Source organism: Scyliorhinus torazame, chromosome 17 (assembly GCF_047496885.1).
Source record: "Scyliorhinus torazame isolate Kashiwa2021f chromosome 17, sScyTor2.1, whole genome shotgun sequence".
NCBI classification, from domain to species: Eukaryota; Metazoa; Chordata; class Chondrichthyes; order Carcharhiniformes; family Scyliorhinidae; genus Scyliorhinus; species Scyliorhinus torazame.
In genome coordinates, this window is record NC_092723.1 from 3411597 (window position 1) to 3434361 (window position 22765).

Genomic DNA, 22765 nt, shown 5'->3' on the forward strand with positions numbered 1-22765 from the left:
GTGCTCAGTATAAACACACTGACTGTGCTCAGTATAAACACACTGACTGTGCTCAGTGTGAACACACTGACTGTGCTCAGTATAAACACACTGACTGTGCTCAGTGTGAACACACTGACTGTGCTCAGTATAAACACACTGACTGTGCTCAGTATAAACACACTGACTGTGCTCAGTATAAACACACTGACTGTGCTCAGTATAAACACACTGACTGTGCTCAGTGTGAACACACTGACTGTGCTCAGTATAAACACATTGACTGTGCTCAGTATAAACACACTGACTGTGCTCAGTATAAACACACTGACTGTGCTCAGTATAAACACACTGACTGTGCTCAGTATAAACACACTGACTGTGCTCAGTATAAACACACTGACTGTGCTCAGTATAAACACACTGACTGTGCTCAGTATAAACACACTGACTGTGCTCAGTATAAACACACTGACTGTGCTCAGTATAAACACACTGACTGTGCTCAGTATAAACACACTGACTGTGCTCAGTGTGAACACACTGACTGTGCTCAGTATAAACATACTGACTGTGCTCAGTGTGAACTCACTGACTGTGCTCAGTATAAACACACTGACTGTGCTCAGTATAAACACACTGACTGTGCTCAGTATAAACACACTGACTGTGCTCAGTATAAACACACTGACTGTGCTCAGTGTGAACACACTGACTCTGCTCAGTGTGAACACACTGACTGTGCTCAGTATAAACACACTGACTGTGCTCAGTATAAACACACTGACTGTGCTCAGTATAAACACACTGACTGTGCTCAGTGTGAACACACTGACCGTGCTCAGTATAAACACACTGACTGTGCTCAGTATCAACACACTGACTGTGCTCAGTATAAACACACTGACTGTGCTCAGTATAAACACACTGACTGTGCTCAGTGTGAACACAATGACTGTGCTCAGTATAAACACACTGACTGTGCTCAGTATAAACACACTGACTGTGCTCAGTATAAACCCACTGACTGTGCTCAGTATAAACACACTGACTGTGCTCAGTATAAACACACTGACTGTGCTCAGTATAAACCCACTGACTGTGCTCAGTATTAACACACTGACCGTGCTCAGTGTGAACACACTGACTGTGCTCAGTGTGAACACACTGACCGTGCTGAGTGTGAACACACTGACTGTGCTCAGTATAAACACACTGACTGTGCTCAGTGTGAACACACTGACTGTGCTCAGTATAAACACACTGACTGTGCTCAGTATTAACACACTGACTGTGCTCAGTATAAACACACTGACTGTGCTCAGTATAAACACACTGACTGTGCTCAGTGTGAACACACTGACTGTGCTCAGTATAAACACACTGACTGTGCTCAGTATAAACACACTGACTGTGCTCAGTATAAACACACTGACTGTGCTCAGTATAAACACACTGACTGTGCTCAGTATAAACACACTGACTGTGCTCAGTATAAACAGACTGACCGTGTTCAGTGTGAACACACTGACTGTGCTCAGTATAAACACACTGACTGTGCTCAGTATAAACACACTGACTGTGCTCAGTATAAACACACTGACTGTGCTCAGTATAAACACACTGACTGTGCTCAGTATCAACACACTGACTGTGCTCAGTGTGAACTCACTGACTGTGCTTAGTATAAACACACTGACTGTGCTCAGTATAAACACACTGACTGTGCTCAGTGTGAACACACTGACTGTGCTCAGTATAAACACACTGACTGTGCTCAGTATAAACACACTGACTGTGCTCAGTGTGAACACACTGACTGTGCTCAGTATAAACACACTGACTGTGCTCAGTATAAACACACTGACTGTGCTCAGTATAAACACACTGACTGTGCTCAGTATAAACACACTGACTGTGCTCAGTATAAACACACTGACTGTGCTCAGTATAAACACACTGACTGTGCTCAGTGTGAACACACTGACTGTGCTCAGTATAAACACACTGACTGTGCTCAGTATAAACACACTGACTGTGCTCAGTATAAACACACTGACTGTGCTCAGTGTGAACACACTGAGTGTGCTCAGTATAAATACACTGACTGTGCTCAGTATAAAAGACTGAGTGTGCTCGGTATAAACAGACTGAGTGTGCTCGGTATAAACACACTGACTGTGCTCTGTATGAACACACTGACCGTGCTCAGTATAAACACACTGACCGTGCTCAGTATAAACACACTGACTGTGCTCAGTATAAACACACTGACTGTGCTCAGTATAAACACACTGACTGTGCTCAGTATAAACACACTGACTGTGCTCAGTATAAACACACTGACCGTGCTCAGTATAAACACACTGACCGTGCTCAGTATAAACACACTGACTGCGCTCAGTATAAACACACTGAGTGTGCTCAGTATAAACACACTGACTGTGCTCAGTATAAACACACTGACTATGCTCAGTATAAACACACTGACTGTGCTCAGTGTGAACACATTGACTGTGCTCAGTATAAACACACTGACTGTGCTCAGTGTGAACACACTGACTGTGCTCAGTATAAACACAATGACTGTGCTCAGTATAAACACAATGACTGTGCTCTGTATAAACACACTGACTGTGCTCAGTATAAACACACTGACTGTGCTCTGTATAAACACACTGACTGTGCTCAGTATAAACACACTGACTGTGCTCAGTATAAACACACTGACTGTGCTCAGTATAAACACACTGACTGTGCTCAGTATAAACACACTGACTGTGCTCAGTATAAACACACTGACTGTGCTCAGTATAAACACACTGACTGTGCTCAGTATAAACAGACTGACCGTGTTCAGTGTGAACACACTGACTGTGCTCAGTATAAACACACTGACTGTGCTCAGTATAAACACACTGACTGTGCTCAGTATAAACACACTGACTGTGCTCAGTATAAACACACTGACTGTGCTCAGTATAAACACACTGACTGTGCTCAGTGTGAACTCACTGACTGTGCTTAGTATAAACACACTGACTGTGCTCAGTATAAACACACTGACTGTGCTCAGTGTGAACACACTGACTGTGCTCAGTATAAACACACTGACTGTGCTCAGTGTGAACACACTGACTGTGCTCAGTATAAACACACTGACTGTGCTCAGTATAAACACACTGACTGTGCTCAGTATAAACACACTGACTGTGCTCAGTATAAACACACTGACTGTGCTCAGTATCAACACACTGACCGTGCTCAGTGTGAACACACTGACTGTGCTCAGTATAAACACACTGACTGTGCTCAGTATAAACACACTGACTGTGCTCAGTGTGAACACACTGACTGTGCTCAGTATATACACACTGACTGTGCTCAGTATAAACACACTGACTGTGCTCAGTATCAACACACTGACTGTGCTCAGTATAAACACACTGACTGTGCTCAGTATAAACACACTGACTGTGCTCAGTATAAACACACTGACTGTGCTCAGTATAAACACACTGACTGTGCTCAGTGTGAACACACTGACTGTGCTCAGTATAAACACACTGACTGTGCTCAGTATAAACACACTGACTGTGCTCAGTGTGAACACACTGAGTGTGCTCAGTATAAATACACTGACTGTGCTCAGTATAAACACACTGAGTGTGCTCGGTATAAACACACTGACTGTGCTCTGTATAAACACACTGACCGTGCTCAGTATAAACACACTGACTGTGCTCAGTATAAACACACTGACTGTGCTCAGTATAAACACACTGACTGTGCTCAGTATAAACACACTGACCGTGCTCAGTATAAACACACTGACTGTGCTCAGTATAAACACACTGACTGTGCTCAGTATAAACACACTGACTGTGCTCAGTATAAACACACTGACTGTGCTCAGTATAAACAGACTGACCGTGTTCAGTGTGAACACACTGACTGTGCTCAGTATAAACACACTGACTGTGCTCAGTATAAACACACTGACTGTGCTCAGTATAAACACACTGACTGTGCTCAGTATAAACACACTGACTGTGCTCAGTCTCAACACACTGACTGTGCTCTGTGTGAACACACTGACTGTGCTCAGTATAAACACACTGACTGTGCTCAGTGTGAAGACACTGACTGTGCTCAGTATAAACACACTGACTGTGCTCAGTATAAACACACTGGCTGTGCTCAGTGTAAACACACTGACTGTGCTCAGTATAAACACACTGACTGTGCTCAGTATAAACACACTGACTGTGCACAGTATAAACACACTGACTGTGCTCAGTATAAACACACTGACTGTGCACAGTATTAACACACTGACTGTGCTCAGTGTGAACACACTGACTGTGCTCAGTATGAACACACTGACTGTGCTCAGTATAAACACACTGACTGTGCTCAGTATAAACACACAGACTGTGCTCAGTATAAACACACTGACTGTGCTCAGTATAAACACACTGACTGTGCTCAGTATAAACACACTGACTGTGCTCAGTATAAACACAGTGACTGTGCTCAGTATAAACACACTGACTGTGCTCAGTGTGAACACACTGACTGTGCTCAGTATAAACACACTGACTGTGTTCAGTATAAACACACTGACTGTGCTCAGTAGAAACACACTGACTGTGCTCAGTATAAACACACTGACTGTCCTCAGTATAAACACACTGACTGTGCTCAGTATAAACACACTGACTGTGCTCAGTATGAACACACTGACTGTGCTCAGTATAAACACACTGACTGTGCTCAGTATAAACACACTGACTGTGCTCAGTATAAACACACTGACTGTGCTCAGTATAAACACACTGGCTGTGCTCAGTATAAACACACTGACTGTGCTCAGTATGAACACACTGACTGTGCTCAGTATAAACACACTGACTGTGCTCAGTATAAACGCACTGACTGTGCTCAGTATAAACCCACTGACTGTGCTCAGTATAAACACACTGACTGTGCTCAGTATAAACACACTGACTGTGCTCAGTGTGAACACACTGACTGTGCTCAGTATAAACACACTGACTGTGCTCAGTGTGAACACACTGACTGTGCTCAGTATAAACACACTGACTGTGCTCAGTATAAACACACTGACTGTGCTCAGTATAAACACACTGACTGTGCTCAGTATAAACACACTGACTGTGCTCAGTGTGAACACACTGACTGTGCTCAGTATAAACACATTGACTGTGCTCAGTATAAACACACTGACTGTGCTCAGTATAAACACACTGACTGTGCTCAGTATAAACACACTGACTGTGCTCAGTATAAACACACTGACTGTGCTCAGTATAAACACACTGACTGTGCTCAGTATAAACACACTGACTGTGCTCAGTATAAACACACTGACTGTGCTCAGTATAAACACACTGACTGTGCTCAGTATAAACACACTGACTGTGCTCAGTATAAACACACTGACTGTGCTCAGTATAAACACACTGACTGTGCTCAGTGTGAACACACTGACTGTGCTCAGTATAAACATACTGACTGTGCTCAGTGTGAACTCACTGACTGTGCTCAGTATAAACACACTGACTGTGCTCAGTATAAACACACTGACTGTGCTCAGTATAAACACACTGACTGTGCTCAGTATAAACACACTGACTGTGCTCAGTGTGAACACACTGACTCTGCTCAGTGTGAACACACTGACTGTGCTCAGTATAAACACACTGACTGTGCTCAGTATAAACACACTGACTGTGCTCAGTATAAACACACTGACTGTGCTCAGTGTGAACACACTGACCGTGCTCAGTATAAACACACTGACTGTGCTCAGTATCAACACACTGACTGTGCTCAGTATAAACACACTGACTGTGCTCAGTATAAACACACTGACTGTGCTCAGTGTGAACACACTGACTGTGCTCAGTATAAACACACTGACTGTGCTCAGTATAAACACACTGACTGTGCTCAGTATAAACCCACTGACTGTGCTCAGTATAAACACACTGACTGTGCTCAGTATAAACACACTGACTGTGCTCAGTATAAACCCACTGACTGTGCTCAGTATTAACACACTGACCGTGCTCAGTGTGAACACACTGACTGTGCTCAGTGTGAACACACTGACCGTGCTGAGTGTGAACACACTGACTGTGCTCAGTATAAACACACTGACTGTGCTCAGTGTGAACACACTGACTGTGCTCAGTATAAACACACTGACTGTGCTCAGTATTAACACACTGACTGTGCTCAGTATAAACACACTGACTGTGCTCAGTATAAACACACTGACTGTGCTCAGTGTGAACACACTGACTGTGCTCAGTATAAACACACTGACTGTGCTCAGTATAAACACACTGACTGTGCTCAGTATGAACACACTGACTGTGCTCAGTATAAACACACTGACTGTGCTCAGTATAAACACACTGACTGTGCTCAGTGTGAACACACTGACTGTGCTCAGTGTGAACACACTGACTGTGCTCAGTATAAACACACTGACTGTGCTCAGTATAAACCCACTGACTGTGCTCAGTATAAACACACTGACTGTGCTCAGTATAAACACACTGACTGTGCTCAGTGTGAACACACTGACTGTGCTCAGTATAAACACACTGACTGTGCTCAGTATAAACACACTGACTGTGCTCAGTATAAACACACTGACTGTGCTCAGTATAAACACACTGACTGTGCTCAGTATAAACACACTGACTGTGCTCAGTATAAACAGACTGACCGTGTTCAGTGTGAACACACTGACTGTGCTCAGTATAAACACACTGACTGTGCTCAGTATAAACACACTGACTGTGCTCAGTATAAACACACTGACTGTGCTCAGTATAAACACACTGACTGTGCTCAGTATCAACACACTGACTGTGCTCAGTGTGAACTCACTGACTGTGCTTAGTATAAACACACTGACTGTGCTCAGTATAAACACACTGACTGTGCTCAGTGTGAACACACTGACTGTGCTCAGTATAAACACACTGACTGTGCTCAGTATAAACACACTGACTGTGCTCAGTGTGAACACACTGACTGTGCTCAGTATAAACACACTGACTGTGCTCAGTATAAACACACTGACTGTGCTCAGTGTAAACACACTGACTGTGCTCAGTATAAACACACTGACTGTGCTCAGTATAAACACACTGACTGTGCTCAGTGTGAACACACTGACTGTGCTCAGTATAAACACACTGACTGTGCTCAGTATAAACACACTGACTGTGCTCAGTATAAACACACTGACTGTGCTCAGTGTGAACACACTGAGTGTGCTCAGTATAAATACACTGACTGTGCTCAGTATAAACAGACTGAGTGTGCTCGGTATAAACAGACTGAGTGTGCTCGGTATAAACACACTGACTGTGCTCTGTATGAACACACTGACCGTGCTCAGTATAAACACACTGACTGTGCTCAGTATAAACACACTGACTCTGCTCAGTATAAACACACTGACTGTGCTCAGTATAAACACACTGACTGTGCTCAGTATAAACACACTGACCGTGCTCAGTATAAACACACTGACCGTGCTCAGTATAAACACACTGACTGTGCTCAGTATAAACACACTGAGTGTGCTCAGTATAAACACACTGACTGTGCTCAGTATAAACACACTGACTGTGCTCAGTATAAACACACTGACTGTGCTCAGTGTGAACACATTGACTGTGCTCAGTATAAACACACTGACTGTGCTCAGTGTGAACACACTGACTGTGCTCAGTATAAACACAATGACTGTGCTCAGTATAAACACAATGACTGTGCTCTGTATAAACACACTGACTGTGCTCAGTATAAACACACTGACTGTGCTCTGTATAAACACACTGACTGTGCTCAGTATAAACACACTGACTGTGCTCAGTATAAACACACTGACTGTGCTCAGTATAAACACACTGACTGTGCTCAGTATAAACACACTGACTGTGCTCAGTATAAACACACTGACTGTGCTCAGTATAAACACACTGACTGTGCTCAGTATAAACAGACTGACCGTGTTCAGTGTGAACACACTGACTGTGCTCAGTATAAACACACTGACTGTGCTCAGTATAAACACACTGACTGTGCTCAGTATAAACACACTGACTGTGCTCAGTATAAACACACTGACTGTGCTCAGTATAAACACACTGACTGTGCTCAGTGTGAACTCACTGACTGTGCTTAGTATAAACACACTGACTGTGCTCAGTATAAACACACTGACTGTGCTCAGTGTGAACACACTGACTGTGCTCAGTATAAACACACTGACTGTGCTCAGTATAAACACAGTGACTGTGCTCAGTATAAACACACTGACTGTGCACAGTATAAACACACTGACTGTGCTAAGTATAAACACACTGACTGTGCACAGTATAAACACACTGACTGTGCTCAGTATAAACACACTGACTGTGCTCAGTATAAACACACTGACTGTGCTCAGTATAAACACACTGACTGTGCTCAGTATAAACACACTGACTGTGCTCAGTGTGAACTCACTGACTGTGCTCAGTATAAACACACTGACTGTGCTCAGTATAAACACACTGACTGTGCTCAGTATAAACACACTGACTGTGCTCAGTGTGAACACACTGACTGTGCTCAGTATAAACACACTGACTGTGCTCAGTATAAACACAGTGACTGTGCTCAGTATAAACACACTGACTGTGCACAGTATAAACACACTGACTGTGCTCAGTATAAACACACTGACTGTGCTCAGTGTGAACACACTGACTGTGCTCAGTATAAACACACTGACTGTGCTCAGTGTGAACACACTGACTGTGCTCAGTATAAACACACTGACTGTGCTCAGTATAAACACACTGACTGTGCTCAGTATCAACACACTGACTGTGCTCAGTATAAACACACTGACTGTGCTCAGTATAAACACACTGACTGTGCTCAGTATAAACACACTGACTGTGCTCAGTATAAACACACTGACTGTGCTCAGTGTGAACACACTGACTGTGCTCAGTATAAACACACTGACTGTGCTCAGTATAAACACACTGACTGTGCTCAGTATAAACACACTGACTGTGCTCAGTGTGAACACACTGAGTGTGCTCAGTATAAATACACTGACTGTGCTCAGTATAAACACACTGAGTGTGCTCGGTATAAACACACTGACTGTGCTCTGTATAAACACACTGACCGTGCTCAGTATAAACACACTGACTGTGCTCAGTATAAACACACTGACTGTGCTCAGTATAAACACACTGACTGTGCTCAGTATAAACACACTGAGCGTGCTCAGTATAAACACACTGACTGTGCTCAGTATAAACACACTGACTGTGCTCAGTATAAACACACTGAGTGTGCTCAGTATAAACACACTGACTGTGCTCAGTGTGAACTCACTGACTGTGCTCAGTATAAACACACTGACTGTGCTCAGTATAAACACACTGACTGTGCTCAGTATAAACACACTGACTGTGCTCAGTGTGAACACACTGACTGTGCTCAGTATAAACACACTGACTGTGCTCAGTATAAACACACTGACTGTGCTCAGTATAAACACACTGACTGTGCACAGTATAAACACACTGACTGTGCTCAGTATAAACACACTGACTGTGCACAGTATAAACACACTGACTGTGCTCAGTGTGAACACACTGACTGTGCTCAGTATAAACACACTGACTGTGCTCAGTATAAACACACTGACTGTGCTCAGTATAAACACACTGACTGTGCTAAGTATAAACACACTGACTGTGCTCAGTATGAACACACTGGCTGTGCTCAGTATAAACACACTGACTGTGCTCAGTATAAACACAGTGACTGTGCTCAGTATAAACACACTGACTGTGCACAGTATAAACACACTGACTGTGCTCAGTATAAACACACTGACTGTGCACAGTATAAACACACTGACTGTGCTCAGTGTGAACACACTGACTGTGCTCAGTATAAACACACTGACTGTGCTCAGTATAAACACACTGACTGTGCTCAGTATAAACACACTGACTGTGCTCAGTATAAACACACTGACTGTGCTCAGTATGAACACACTGGCTGTGCTCAGTATAAACACACTGACTGTGCTCAGTATGAACACACTGGCTGTGCTCAGTATAAACACACTGACTGTGCTCAGTATAAACACACTGACTGTGCTCAGTATAAACACACTGACTGTGCTCAGTGTGAACACACTGACTGTGCTCAGTATGAACACACTGACTGTGCTCAGTATAAACACACTGACTGTGCTCAGTATAAACACACTGACTGTGCTCAGTCTCAACACACTGACTGTGCTCTGTGTGAACACACTGACTGTGCTCAGTATAAACACACTGACTGTACTCAGTATAAACACACTGACTGTGCTCAGTGTGAACACGCTGACCATGCTCAGTATAAACGCACTGACTGTGCTCAGTATAAACACACTGACTGTGCTCAGTATAAACACACTGACCGTGCTCAGTGTGAACACACTGACTGTGCTCAGTATAAACATACTGACTGTGCTCAGTGTGAACACACTGACTGTGCTCAGTATAAACACACTGACTGTGCTCAGTGTGAACACACTGACTGTGCTCAGTATAAACACACTGACCGTGCTCAATGTGAACACACTGACTGTGCTCAGTATAAACACACTGACTGTGCTCAGTATAAACACACTGACTGTGCTCAGTGTGAACACACTGACTGTGCTCAGTATAAACACACTGACCGTGCTCAGTGTGAACACACTGACTGTGCTCAGTATAAACACACTGACTGTGCTCAGTATAAACACACTGACTGTGCTCAGTATAAACACACTGACTGTGCTCAGTGTGAACACACTGACTGTGCTCAGTATAAACACACTGACTGTGCTCAGTGTGAACACACTGACTGTGCTCAGTATAAACACACTGACTGTGCTCAGTGTGAACACACTGACTGTGCTCAGTATAAACACACTGACTGTGCTCAGAATGAACACTGAACACACTGACTGTGACCAGTATAAACACTTACTCTTCTCAGTTTGAACTCTCAATTACTCACCTGTCCATTTATGCGCCATCGCCACAATTGTTACTCTCCGTTGCCCATGGTGACCGGCTGTTTACTGCCAGCAGCACGCATGCGTCCGGCAATTCCAGCGCCTCCCGTTTCCTCTCCCCTGTCACTCCCACTCCTCTCCGCATCCTCCACCAGCTGCCCATGGGAGTGTGCCGAGCCCACACCGCGGTCCAACGGGAGCTCGCTGCACATGGTTGCGGCCACCTGTGAGTGTCTGTACGCTGGTGCTGGGTCTGTCTGCTGTGTGGTGGCGGCTTAACACTGATGTCCCCCATTTCTCAGGTATGGAGGGGAGGGGAGGTGAGGAGGGAACCACAGAGCGAAACGGCGAAAACGGGAGGAGGTGAGGGGGCAGGAAGGTGGGGTTAGGGGTGGAGGACAGACGGAAAAATGCATATAAAACTTGTAAATAAGTAACTTCACAACATGTAAATACAAGGTGCACAATGTGTTAAGTTGCTATTCTGTAAAAACTGAAAAATGCCAATAAAAATATGTTCAAAAAGGAATGTTCGAGAGGATTAACGACCATCATTGGAGCCTTCTTGCACCGAATGAAGGGGGACCTTTGGCCCAAAAATAACTGTTAAAGGGCCTGTGGCCCATCAGCAAAGTTAAATGATGACCATACAGGTATTGGTGAAATTTCCGAACACCACTCAGTGCCTCCTTCTCCAACTGAGCGTAATTAGATTCTGCACCTCTTAATGTACAAGATGTGAACGCTATTGGTCTTTCTTCCTCTGAAGGTAGTATACGTGACACCACTGCTCCAATTCTGTACAGTGAAGCATCACAGGCAAGTTCTAATGGTAACTTTGGGTTGAAATGCACCAACAAGTCTGACTTTTTCAGTGCTTATTTTGCAAATTGACTTGTTTTTTTGCATTTTGGTGCCCATTGTCTTGCCTGTTTTGTACACAACGTGTGTTAGGGTTTCAATAGGGTTTCCAGATTCTGGACAAATTTTCCGTAGTAGTTGATTAACCATAGGAATGCCCTTAGTTGAGTTATGTCCATTGGTCTTGCAGCCTCCATATGGCTTCCATTTTTTATGCAGACCCTTACTGTCAATTACACATCCAAGATATTGTATAGAAGACATCACATTTATCTTTGCTGACATGAAGCCTATGCAATGAAAGTAGTTTCAGTGTAGTTTCTAAGTGTTATAAATGTTCTTGCTCATTTGTGCCAGTGATCAATATATCATCTATTATACTGTATGCTTTGTAAGTCACCAAGGATCTTGTCCATTGATCATCAAAATAAAGCTGGTACTGACATTATTCCACAAGGCAATCTCTTGTAGTGGAATTGGTCTTTGTGATTGATGATGATGAGCAGGTGTTGAAGTTCATCTGCGACATTAATTTGCAGGTAGCCCAGTGCTAGGTTAAGTTTGCCAAACGTCAAATCTCCGGTTGCGGCGATGCGGAGCTAAGCCGCACGATTCGGCAGCTCCAGCTATTACGGACTTTCGGGCACTCTAGAGCAGCCCCAATGGGAATTTTTTGAAGACGTTCTGTGTGGGAAGGGAAGAGTGAGGTCCCCCTTCACCGTTTATGGACCGGACCAGAAGCGAAACGGCCATAAAAGCGGTATTGGAGCAGCGGGAGAAGCGAGGGAAGAAAAACAAAATGGCGGTGGCCGGGGATAAAGGGGAATGCGGGCCGGAGCTGCAAGAGTTCATCAAGCGCTGCTTTGAGGAGCTGCGGAAGGAGATGCTGGCGCCTATGCTGTCGGCGATTGAAGCACTAGGGATGACCCAGAAGGCCCACGAGGTAAAGATCCAGGAGGTGCAGAAAAAAGTCAATGAGAACGAGGACGAGATCTTGGGCCTGGCGGTGAGAGTGGAGGAGCACGAGGCGCTGCACAAGAGGTGGGTGGGAAGATTCGAAGACCTGGAGAACAAGTCGAGGAGAAAGAATCTGCGGATCCTGGGTCTCCCTGAAGGAGTGGAGGGGGCCGATGCCGGGGCATATGCGAGCACAATGCTCGAGTCGATGATGGGCGCGGAGGACCCTTCGAGGCCTTTGGAGCTGGATGGGGCACACCGGGTGCTGGCGAGGAGGCCCAAGGCTAACGAGCCGCCAAGGGCGATTGTGGTGAGGTTTCACCGTTTCACGGACAGAGAGAGGGTCTTGAAATGGGCCAAGAAAGAGCGGAGCAGCAGGTGGGACAATGCGGAGATCCGAATATACCCGGACTGGAGCACGGAGGTTGCAAAGAGGAGAGCGGGTTTCAACCGGGCCAAGGCGGTACTGCACCGGAAAGGAGTGAGATTCGGAATGCTGCAGCCAGCGCGATTGTGGGTCACATACAAGGATCAGCACCATTATTTCGAAACGCCTGAAGAGGCGTGGACCTTTATTCAAACCGAAAAGTTGGACTCAAACTGAGGGTTTGTGAGGGTGGGGGGGATGTTTGATAGTTGTTGTATATAGGGTGTTAATCACGCGCAGGAAATGTTACACGGGCTGGGGGAGAGAGGGGGATGGCGATTGGGGAAAAAGTGACAAGGCCGCGACAGGAGCTGCGCCAGATGGGGCGGGGTAGGCTTAGGAAAGCGCGGGTTTTGTCCACGCGGGTGGGGGTGGTATGGGAGGCACTGAAGGCGGTGATCAGGGGAGAGCTAATCTCCATCAGGGCTCATAGGGAGAAGATAGAGGGCATGGAAAGGGAGAGGTTAGTGGGGGAGATTCTAAGAGTGGACAGATGTGCAGAGGCCCCTGAGGAGGGATTACTTAGGGAAAGGCGACGTCTCCAGATGGAGTTTGATCTGTTGACCACAGGGAAGGCAGAGGCACAGTGGAGGAAAGCGCAGGGGGCGACCTACGAGTATGGGGAGAAGGCGAGTCGGATGTTGGCACACCAGCTCCGTAAGAGGATGGCAGCGAGGGAAATAGGTGGAGTCAAGGATGGAAGGGGAGCTACGGTGCGGAGTGCGACGGAAATAAATGAGGCATTCAAAGCCTTCTATGAGGAGCTGTACAGATCCCAGCCCCCAGCAGGGGAAGAGGGGATGAGACGATTCCTAGACTAACTGAGAGTCCCAAGGGTGGAGGAGCAAGAGGTGGCTGGTTTGGGGGCACCAATTGGGTTGGAGGAGCTGAGCAAGGGTTTGGGGAGTATGCAGGCAGGGAGGGCCCCGGGACCGGATGGGTTCCCGGTTGAGTTCTATAGGAAGTACGTAGACCTGTTGGCCCCGCTGCTAGTGAGGACTTTTAATGAGGCAAGGGAGGGAGGGACCCTGCCCCCGACAATGTCAGAGGCGACGATTTATTTGATCCTAAAGTGGGACAAGGGCCCACTGCAATGTGGATCGTACAGGCTGATCTCGCTCCTCAACGTGGATGCTAAGTTGCTGGCAAAAGTGCTGGCTACGAGGATCGAGGACTGTGTCCCGGGGGTGATTCAGACTGGATTTGTAAAGGGCAGGCAACTAAACACCAATGTGCGGCGGCTCCTAAACGTGATAATGATGCCATCGGTGCAGGGAGAGGCGGAGATAGTGGCAGCTATGGACGCGGAGAAGGCCTTTGACCGAGTAGAGTGGGAGTACCTCTGGGAAGTGCTGCGTAGGTTTGGGTTCGGGGGAGGGTTTATTAGCTGGGTTAAGCTCCTTTACAGAGCCCCGGTGGCGAGTGTGGTTACGAATCAGCGGAGGTCGGAGTATTTTCGTCTGTACCGTGGGCCGAGGCAGGGGTGCCCCCTGCCCCCCTGTTGTTTGCATTAGCAATTGAACCCTTGGCCATATCATTAAGGGAGTCTTGGAAATGGAGGGGGTGGTCCGAGGGGGAGAGGAGCATCGAGTGTCGCTTTATGCAGATGACCTGTTGCTGTATATGGCGGATCCAGTGGAGGGGATGGTGGAGGTCATGCAGACTCTAAGGGAGTTTGGGGATTTTTCGGGCTATAAGCTGAATGTAGGGAAGAGTGAGCTTTTTGTAGTACAGGCAGGGGACCAAGAAAGGGGGGTAGGTGATCTACCGCTGAGGAGGGAGGAGGGGAGCTTTCGGTACCTGGGGATCCAGATAGCCAGGAGTTGGGGGGCCCTACATAAACTGAATCTGACGAGACTGGTGGAGCAGATGGAGGAGGACTTCAAAAGATGGGACATGTTACCGCTCTCGCTAGCGGGTAGAGTGCAGTTGGAAAATGGTGGTCCTTCCGAGGTTTCTCTTTGTGTTTCAGTGCCTTCCCATCGTGATCACCAAGGCCTTTTGTAAGAGGGTAGGCAGGAGCATTATGGGGTTTGTGTGGGCGAATAAGACCCCGAGGGTAAGGAGAGGGTTTTTGGAGTGCAGTAGGGACCGAGGAGGGTTGGTGCTGCCGAACCTGGGGAGCTACTACTGGGCAGCAAATGTGGCAATGATCCGTAAGTGGGTGATGGTGGAAGAGGGGGCGGCATGGAAGAGGTTGGAGATGGCGTCCTGCAAAGGAACGAGCCTGGGGGAGCTGGTGACGGCACTGCTGCCGCTCTCACCGTCAAGGTACACCACTAGTCCGGTGGTGGCAGCAACGCTAAAGATCTGGGGCCAGTGGAGACGGCACAGGGGTGCAATGGGAGCCTCGGTGTGGTCCCCGATCAGGGGTAACCACCGGTTTGTCCCGGGAAGGATGGACGGGGGGTTTCGGAGCTGGCATCGAGCGGGGATTAGAAGAATGGGGGACCTGTTCATTGATGGGATGTTTGCGAGCCTAGGGGCACTAGAGGAGAAGTTTGGGATACCCCCGGGAAATGCTTTCAGATCCATGCAGGTGAGGGCATTTGTGAGGTGGCAGGTGAGGGAATTCCCGTTGCTCCCGGCACAGGAAATTCAAGACCGGGTGATCTCGGCCGTATGGGTGGGAGAGGGCAAGGTGTCGGCAATATACCAGGAGATGAAAGAAGAGGGGGAGGCGTTGGTAGAGGAGCTGAAGGGTAAATGGGAGGAGGAGCTGGGCGAGGAGATTGAGGAGGGGCTATGGGCTGATGCCCTAGGTAGGGTTAATTCCTCCTCCTCGTGTGCCAGGCTTAGCCTGATACAATTTAAGGTGGTTCACAGCGCATCTGACGGGGGCGAGGCTGAGTAGGTTCTTTGGGGTAGAGGACAGATGTGGGAGGTGCTCAGGAAGTCCGGCGAACCATGTCCATATGTTTTGGTCATGCCCGGCACTGGAGGGGTTCTGGAGGGGAGTGGCGGGAACAATATCTAAGGTGGTGAAAGCCCGGGTCAAGCCAAGCTGGGGGCTAGCAATATTTGGAGCAGTGGACGTGCAGGAGGCGAAAGAGGCTGGCATTCTGGCCTTTGCGTCCCTAGTAGCCCGGCGAAGGATCTTGCTCATGTGGAAGGAGGCAAAGCCCCCCAGCGTAGAGGCCTGGATAAATGACATGGCTGGGTTCATTAAGCTGGAGAGGATAAAGTTTGCCTTGAGAGGGTCTGCGCAGGGGTTCTACAGGCGGTGGCAACCGTTCCTAGACTAAGGTCGGTCAGCAGCAGCAACCCGGGGGGGGGGGGGGGGGGGGGGGGAGGTCTACCTGGGGGTATTTGAGCAAGAGAACACATGAAAGATCTGGAAAACTGACATGTACGGGAGGAATCCAGTGTACAAAGCTCTGTAACATATCGTTTTACCATGTTTATATCTTGCTATGTGCGTTTTCTTTCTATTTTGTATCGGAGGGGGGGGGTTTGTTTGCAAGGGTGAAAAATTGTGTTAAGAAACTTGGATAAATATATATATATTTTTTTTTATAAAAAAAAGTTTGCCAAACGTCTGTCCTCCTTCTACACCTGCAAACAAATCTCCAATCAATGGTAGAGGGTATTGATTTACACGTGGTACAGAATTGATTGTCGTCTTAAAATCTCTGCTCATATGAATTGTACCATCCTGTTTCATGACAGGTGCAATAGGGGTTGCCCAGTCTCTAATAGTGATAGGTTCCAAGATTCCTGTTTCCACAAGTGGGGTTACTGGGTTATGGGGATAGGGTGGGCTTAAGTGGGGTGCTCTTTCCAAGGTCCGGTGGGCTGAATGGTCTCCTTCTGCACTGTAAATTCTATGATTCAATGATAAGTGTCAGTAGTTCAATCTTCGGACATATTGCATACAATACAGTTCTAGTCTTGAGACGTTTTGGCTGGCCAATTTTCTGAATCTTCGGGGGCTCTTGTACGCCTATCATTGACCCATGAGTATTCAAAACACTGCTGTATTTTTCTATTATGGTCTGTAAATCTGACTTTGAATCAACTTAGCTGGTGACAGCGCTTCAATTCAATGTAATCCTTGCCAGCCAAGAGTGAGCAAAGAGAGCTGTAAAACCTCCTCGCACCACATGGAGTGGTAACTCTGTGGTTTGTTCACTTAGCTCAACCTTGACTGATGAAACCTCTCAGTGGTACTATCTCTTCAGTATAGGTCATCAAGATCACATATACTGTTTTTTTGACCCCGCATCGACCCCCATTTTAATAGGTTGCCGATTCAACGTGGCACTACCTAAAAATGGTGACTCACCCTGGACAGCACGTTCAACTTTAATTCATTGGAATAAATTGTTTTAGCTTCATTGTGGTTGTTCTTTTCTTCCACATTGTGAATTTTCTTTGTTGCATTTGGTTTGCTTGTTCGTTTGAATGAGTTCTGTGGCTTGCTTTGAGTTTTTTTCTATGGAGGAGGTATTTTAGTCCAGCAAGTTGATCGACTTTTTTGTTGAAGCTGCTCTGTGACAAAAACTTCAACTTTTGAAAAATAATTTTTTTTCTTCTGATCCGTTCCTCATCGCCAGTTTGCTTTTTTGTAAACTGTTGTATCTTTAGACATTTGGTACATAGAACATAGAAAAATACAGCACAGAACAGGCCCTTTGGCCCACGATGTTGTGCCGAACCTTTGTCCTAGATTAATCATAGATTATCATTGAATTTACAGTGCAGCAGGAGGCCATTCGGCCCACCGAGCCCCCACCGGCTCCCGGAAAGAGTACCCCACCCAAAGTCAACACCTCCACCCAACACTAAGGGCAATTTTGGACACTAAGGGCAGTTTATCATGGCCAATCCACCTAACCTGCACATCTTTGGACCGTGGAAGGAAACCGGAGCACCCGGAGGAAACCCACGCAGACACAGGGAGGATGTGCAGACTCCGCACAGAGAGTAACCCATGCCGGAATCGAACCTGGGACCCTGGAGCTGTGAAGCAATTGTGCTATCCACAATGCTACCGTGTTGCCCTTAAGAACAAATAAATTTACACTATATCATTTTACCGTAATCCATGTACCTATCCAATAGCTGCTTGAAGGTCCCTAATGTTTCCGACTCAACTACTTCCACAGGCAGTGCACTCCATGCCCCGACTACTCTCTGGGTAAAGAACCTCCTCTGACATCCCCCCTATATCTTCCACCATTCACCTTAAATTTATGTCCCCTTGTAATGGTTTGTTCCACCTGGGGAAAAAGTCTCTGACTGTCTACTCTATCTATTCCCCTGATCATCTTATAAACCTCTATCAAGTCGCCCCTCATCCTTCTCCGTTCTAATGAGAAAAGGCCTAGCACCCTCAACCTTTCCTCGTAAGACCTACTCTCCATTCCAGGCAACATCCTGGTAAATCTCCTTTGCACCTTTTCCAAAGCTTCCACATCCTTCCTAAAATGAGGCGATCAGAACTGTACACAGTACTCCAAATGTGGCCTTACCAAAGTTTGGTTAAGCTGCATCATCACCTCACGGCTCTTAAATTCAATCCCTCTGTTAATGAACGCTAGCACACCATAGGCCTTCTTCACAGCTCTATCCACTTGAGTGGCAACTTTCAAAGATGTATGAACATAGATCCCAAGATCTCTCTGCTCCTCCACATTGCCAAGAACTCTACCGTTAACCCTGTATTCCGCATTCATATTTGTCCTTCCAAAATGGACAACCTCACACTTTTCAGGGTTAAACTCCATCTGCCACTTCTCAGCCCAGCTCTGCATCCTATCTATGTCTCTTTGCAGCCGACAACAGCCCTCCTTACTATCCACAACTCCACCAATCTTCGTATCGTCTGCAAATTTACTGACCCACCCTTCAACTCCCTCATCCAAGTCATTAATGAAAATCACAAACAGCAGAGGACCCAGAACTGATCCCTGCGGTACGCCACTGGTAACTGGGATCCAGGCTGAATATTTGTCATCCACCACCACTCTCTGACTTCTATCGGTTAGCCAGTTCGTTATCCAACTGGCCAAATTTCCCACTATCCCATGCCTCCTTACTTTCTGCAGAAGCCTACCATGGGGAACCTTATCAAATGCCTTACTAAAATCCATGTACACTACATCCACTGCTTTACCTTCATCCACATGCTTGGTCACCTCCTCAAAGAATTCAATAAGACTTGCAAGGCAAGACCTACCCCTCACAAATCCGTGCTGACTATCCCTAATCAAGCAGTGTCTTTCCAGATGCTCAGAAATCCAATCCTTCAGTACCCTTTCCATGACTTTGTCTACCACCGAAGTAAGACTAACTGGCTTATAATTCCCAGGGTTATCCCTATTCCCTTTTTTGAACAGGGGCACGAAATTCGCCACTCTCCAATCCCCTGGTACCACCCCTGTTGACAGTGAGGACGAAAAGATCATTGCCAACGGCTCCGCAATTTCATCTCTTGCTTCCCATAGAATCCTTGGATATATCCCGTCAGGCCCAGGGGACTTGTCTATCCTCAAGTTTTTCAAAATGCCCAACACATCTTCCTTCCTAACAAGTATTTCCTCGAGCTTACCAGTCTGTTCACACTGTCCTCTCCAACAATATGGCCCCTCTCATTTGTAAATACAGAAGAAAAGTACTCGTTCAAGACCTCTCCTATCTCTTCAGACTCAATACACAATCTCCCGCTACTGTCCTTGATCGGACCTACCTTCGCTCTAGTCATTCTCATATTTCTCACATATGTGTAAAAGGCCTTGGGGTTTTCCTTGATCCTACCAGCCAAAGATTGTTCATGCCCTCTCTTAGCTCTCCTAATCCCTTTCTTCAGTTCCCTCCTGGTTATCTTGTATCCCTCCAACGCCCTGTCTGAACCTTGTTTCCTCAGCCTTACATAACGCTTTTTCCTCTTAACAAGACATTCAACCTCTCTTGTCAACCATGGTTCCCTCACACGACCATCTCTTCCCTGCCTGACAGGGACATACATATCAAGGACACATAGTACCTGTTCCTTGAACATGTTCCACATTTCACTTGTGTCCTTCCCTGACAACCTATGTTCCCAACTTATGCACTTCAATTCTTGACTGACAACATCGTATTTACCCTTCCCCCAATTGTAATCCTTGCCCTGTTGCACGCACCTATCCCTCTCCATTACTGAAGAGAAAGTCACAGAATTGTGGTCACTATCTCCAAAATGCTCCCCCACTAACAAATCTATCACTTGCCCTGGTTCATTACCAAGTACTAAATCCAATATTGCCCCTCCTCTGGTCGGACAATCTACATACTGTGTTAGAAAAGCTTCCTGGACACACTGCACAAACACCACCCCATCCAAACTATTTGATCTAAAGAGTTTCCACTCAATGTTTGGGAAGTTAAAGTCACCCATGACTACTATCCTGTGACTTCTGCACCTTTCCAAAATCTGTTCCTCCACATCTCTGCTACTATTGGGGGGCCTATAGAAAACTCCTAACAAGGTGACTGCTCCTTTCCTATTTCTGACTTCAACCCATACTACCTCAGTAGGCTGATACGCCTCGAACTGCCTTTCTGCAGCTGTTATACTATCTCTAATTAACAATGCCACCCCCCCCCCTCTTTTACCACCCTCCCTAATCTTATTGAAACATCTATAACCAGGGACCTCCAACAACCATTTCTGCCCCTCTTCTATCCACGTTTCCGTGATGGCCACCACATCATAGTCCCAAGTACCGATCCATGCCTTAAGTTCACCCACCTTATTCCTGATGCCTCTTGCGTTGAAGTATACACACTTCAACCCATCTCCGTGCCTGCAAGTACTCTCATTTGTCAGTGTTCCCTTCCCCACTGCCTCATTACACGCTTTGGCGTCCTGAATATCGGCTACCTTAGTTGCTGGACTACAAATCCGGTTCCCATTCCCCAGCCAAATTAGTTTAAACCCTCACGAAGGGTACTAGAAAATCTCCCTCCCAGGATATTGGTACCCCTCTGGTTCAGATGCAACCCGTCCTGCTTGTACAGGTCCCACCTTCCCCAGAATGCGCTCCAATTATCCAAATACCTGAAGCCCTCCCTCCTACACCATTCCTGCAGCCACGTGTTCAGCTGCACTCCCTATTCCTAGCCTCGCTATCACGTGGCACCGGCAACAAACCAGAGATGACAACTCTGTCTGTCCTGGCTTTTAACTTCCAGCCTAATTCCCTAAACTCATTTATTACCGCCACACCCCTTTTCCTACCTACGTTGTTGGCACCAATGTGCACCACGACTTCTGGCTTCTCACCCTCCCCCTTAAGGATCCTGAAGACACGATCTGAGACATCCCTGGCCCTGGCACCCGGGAGGCAACATACTTTCTGGGAGTCTCGCTCACGACCACAGAATCTCCCATCTATTCCCCTAACCATTGAATCTCCTACAACTATTGCTTTTCTATTCTCCCCCCTTCCCTTCTGAGCCCCAGTGCCAGAGACCTGGCCGCTAGGGCCTTCCCCCGGTAGGTCATCCCCCCCCCCCCAACAGCATCCAAAACGGTATACTTGTTTTGAAGGGGAACGGCCACGAGGGATCCCTGCACTGTCTGCCTTTTTTTTCCCCCCGGATTGTAACCCAGCTGTTCTTGTCCTGTACCTTGGGCGTGGTTACCTCCCTGTAACTCTCCTCTTATCACCCCCTGTGCCTCCCGGATGATCTGAAGTTCATCCAGTTTCAGCTCCAGTTCCCTAACATGGTCTTTGAGGAGCTGGAGTTGGGTGCACTTCCCTCAGGTATAGTCAGCGGGGACACCGGTGGTATCCCTCACCACCCACATCCTACAGGAGGAACATGCAACTGGCCTAGCTTCCATCCCCTCTTACCTTACAGACTATAGCTGCCCTGTGGACCAACTGGATCTCCGCCCTCTGACTCTGCTCCCAGTCAGCTGCACTCTCTGTAAACTCCTGGCTCTCTTCCCACTCTTTGCGGAAATGTAGGAAACAAAATGAAAGGAGCACCTTACTCCCTCCTCACCTAACTCCCTCAGTCACCAAACTCTCGCTATAGCACTCAAATGCACCAAATTCAGCACTCCCTCAGTCACCAAACTCTCACTAAAGCACTCAAATGCACCAATTTCAGCACTCAGTGCAAACAAAGTCTGCACTGTAGGGGATCACTTTTATACTGTGAATCTAGCCTCTGAAAACTGGCCTAATCCAATTAACTAATTTACAAGCTCCAGCTGCAAGTGCCTACAAGTAGAAACTTTGTTTAAAGCTGATTGAAAATTCCCCTTCTTCTAAACCAAACAGCAACTTTTAAGTTAATTAACTAAATAAAAGAAAGACTAGACTTTAGATAAAAATGAAGCCTTATACTCCCTCAGTCACCAAACTCTCACTATAGCACTCAAATGCACCAAATTCAGCACTCAGTGCAAGCAAAGTCTGCACTGTAGG

The 22765-nt window shown here is 46.7% G+C and overlaps 1 protein-coding gene and 1 long non-coding RNA gene across 4 annotated transcripts in view; one reads left to right on the forward strand and one right to left on the reverse strand.

The window, feature by feature from the left end:
• The window catches only part of LOC140393647 (ciliary microtubule-associated protein 3), a 43296-nt gene extending 32072 nt beyond the window's left edge, over positions 1-11224 (reverse strand). For both annotated transcript variants that reach the window (XM_072479928.1, XM_072479927.1), the window contains exon 1: positions 11098-11224. In XM_072479928.1, coding sequence (XP_072336029.1) covers positions 11098-11116 — 19 coding nt within the window. In that variant the 5' untranslated portion in view covers positions 11117-11224. The remainder of the gene's footprint in view (positions 1-11097) is intronic.
• Positions 11048-22765, forward strand: part of LOC140393648 (uncharacterized) — a 74754-nt gene continuing 63036 nt past the window's right edge. Inside the window, exons 1-2 of one of the 2 annotated variants that reach the window (XR_011935703.1) lie at positions 11048-11397; positions 18040-18373. This is a non-coding gene — a long non-coding RNA (uncharacterized lncRNA). Of the gene's footprint in view, positions 11398-18039; positions 18374-22765 lie in introns of those variants that run through there. The other variant, XR_011935702.1, reaches the window with a different exon arrangement.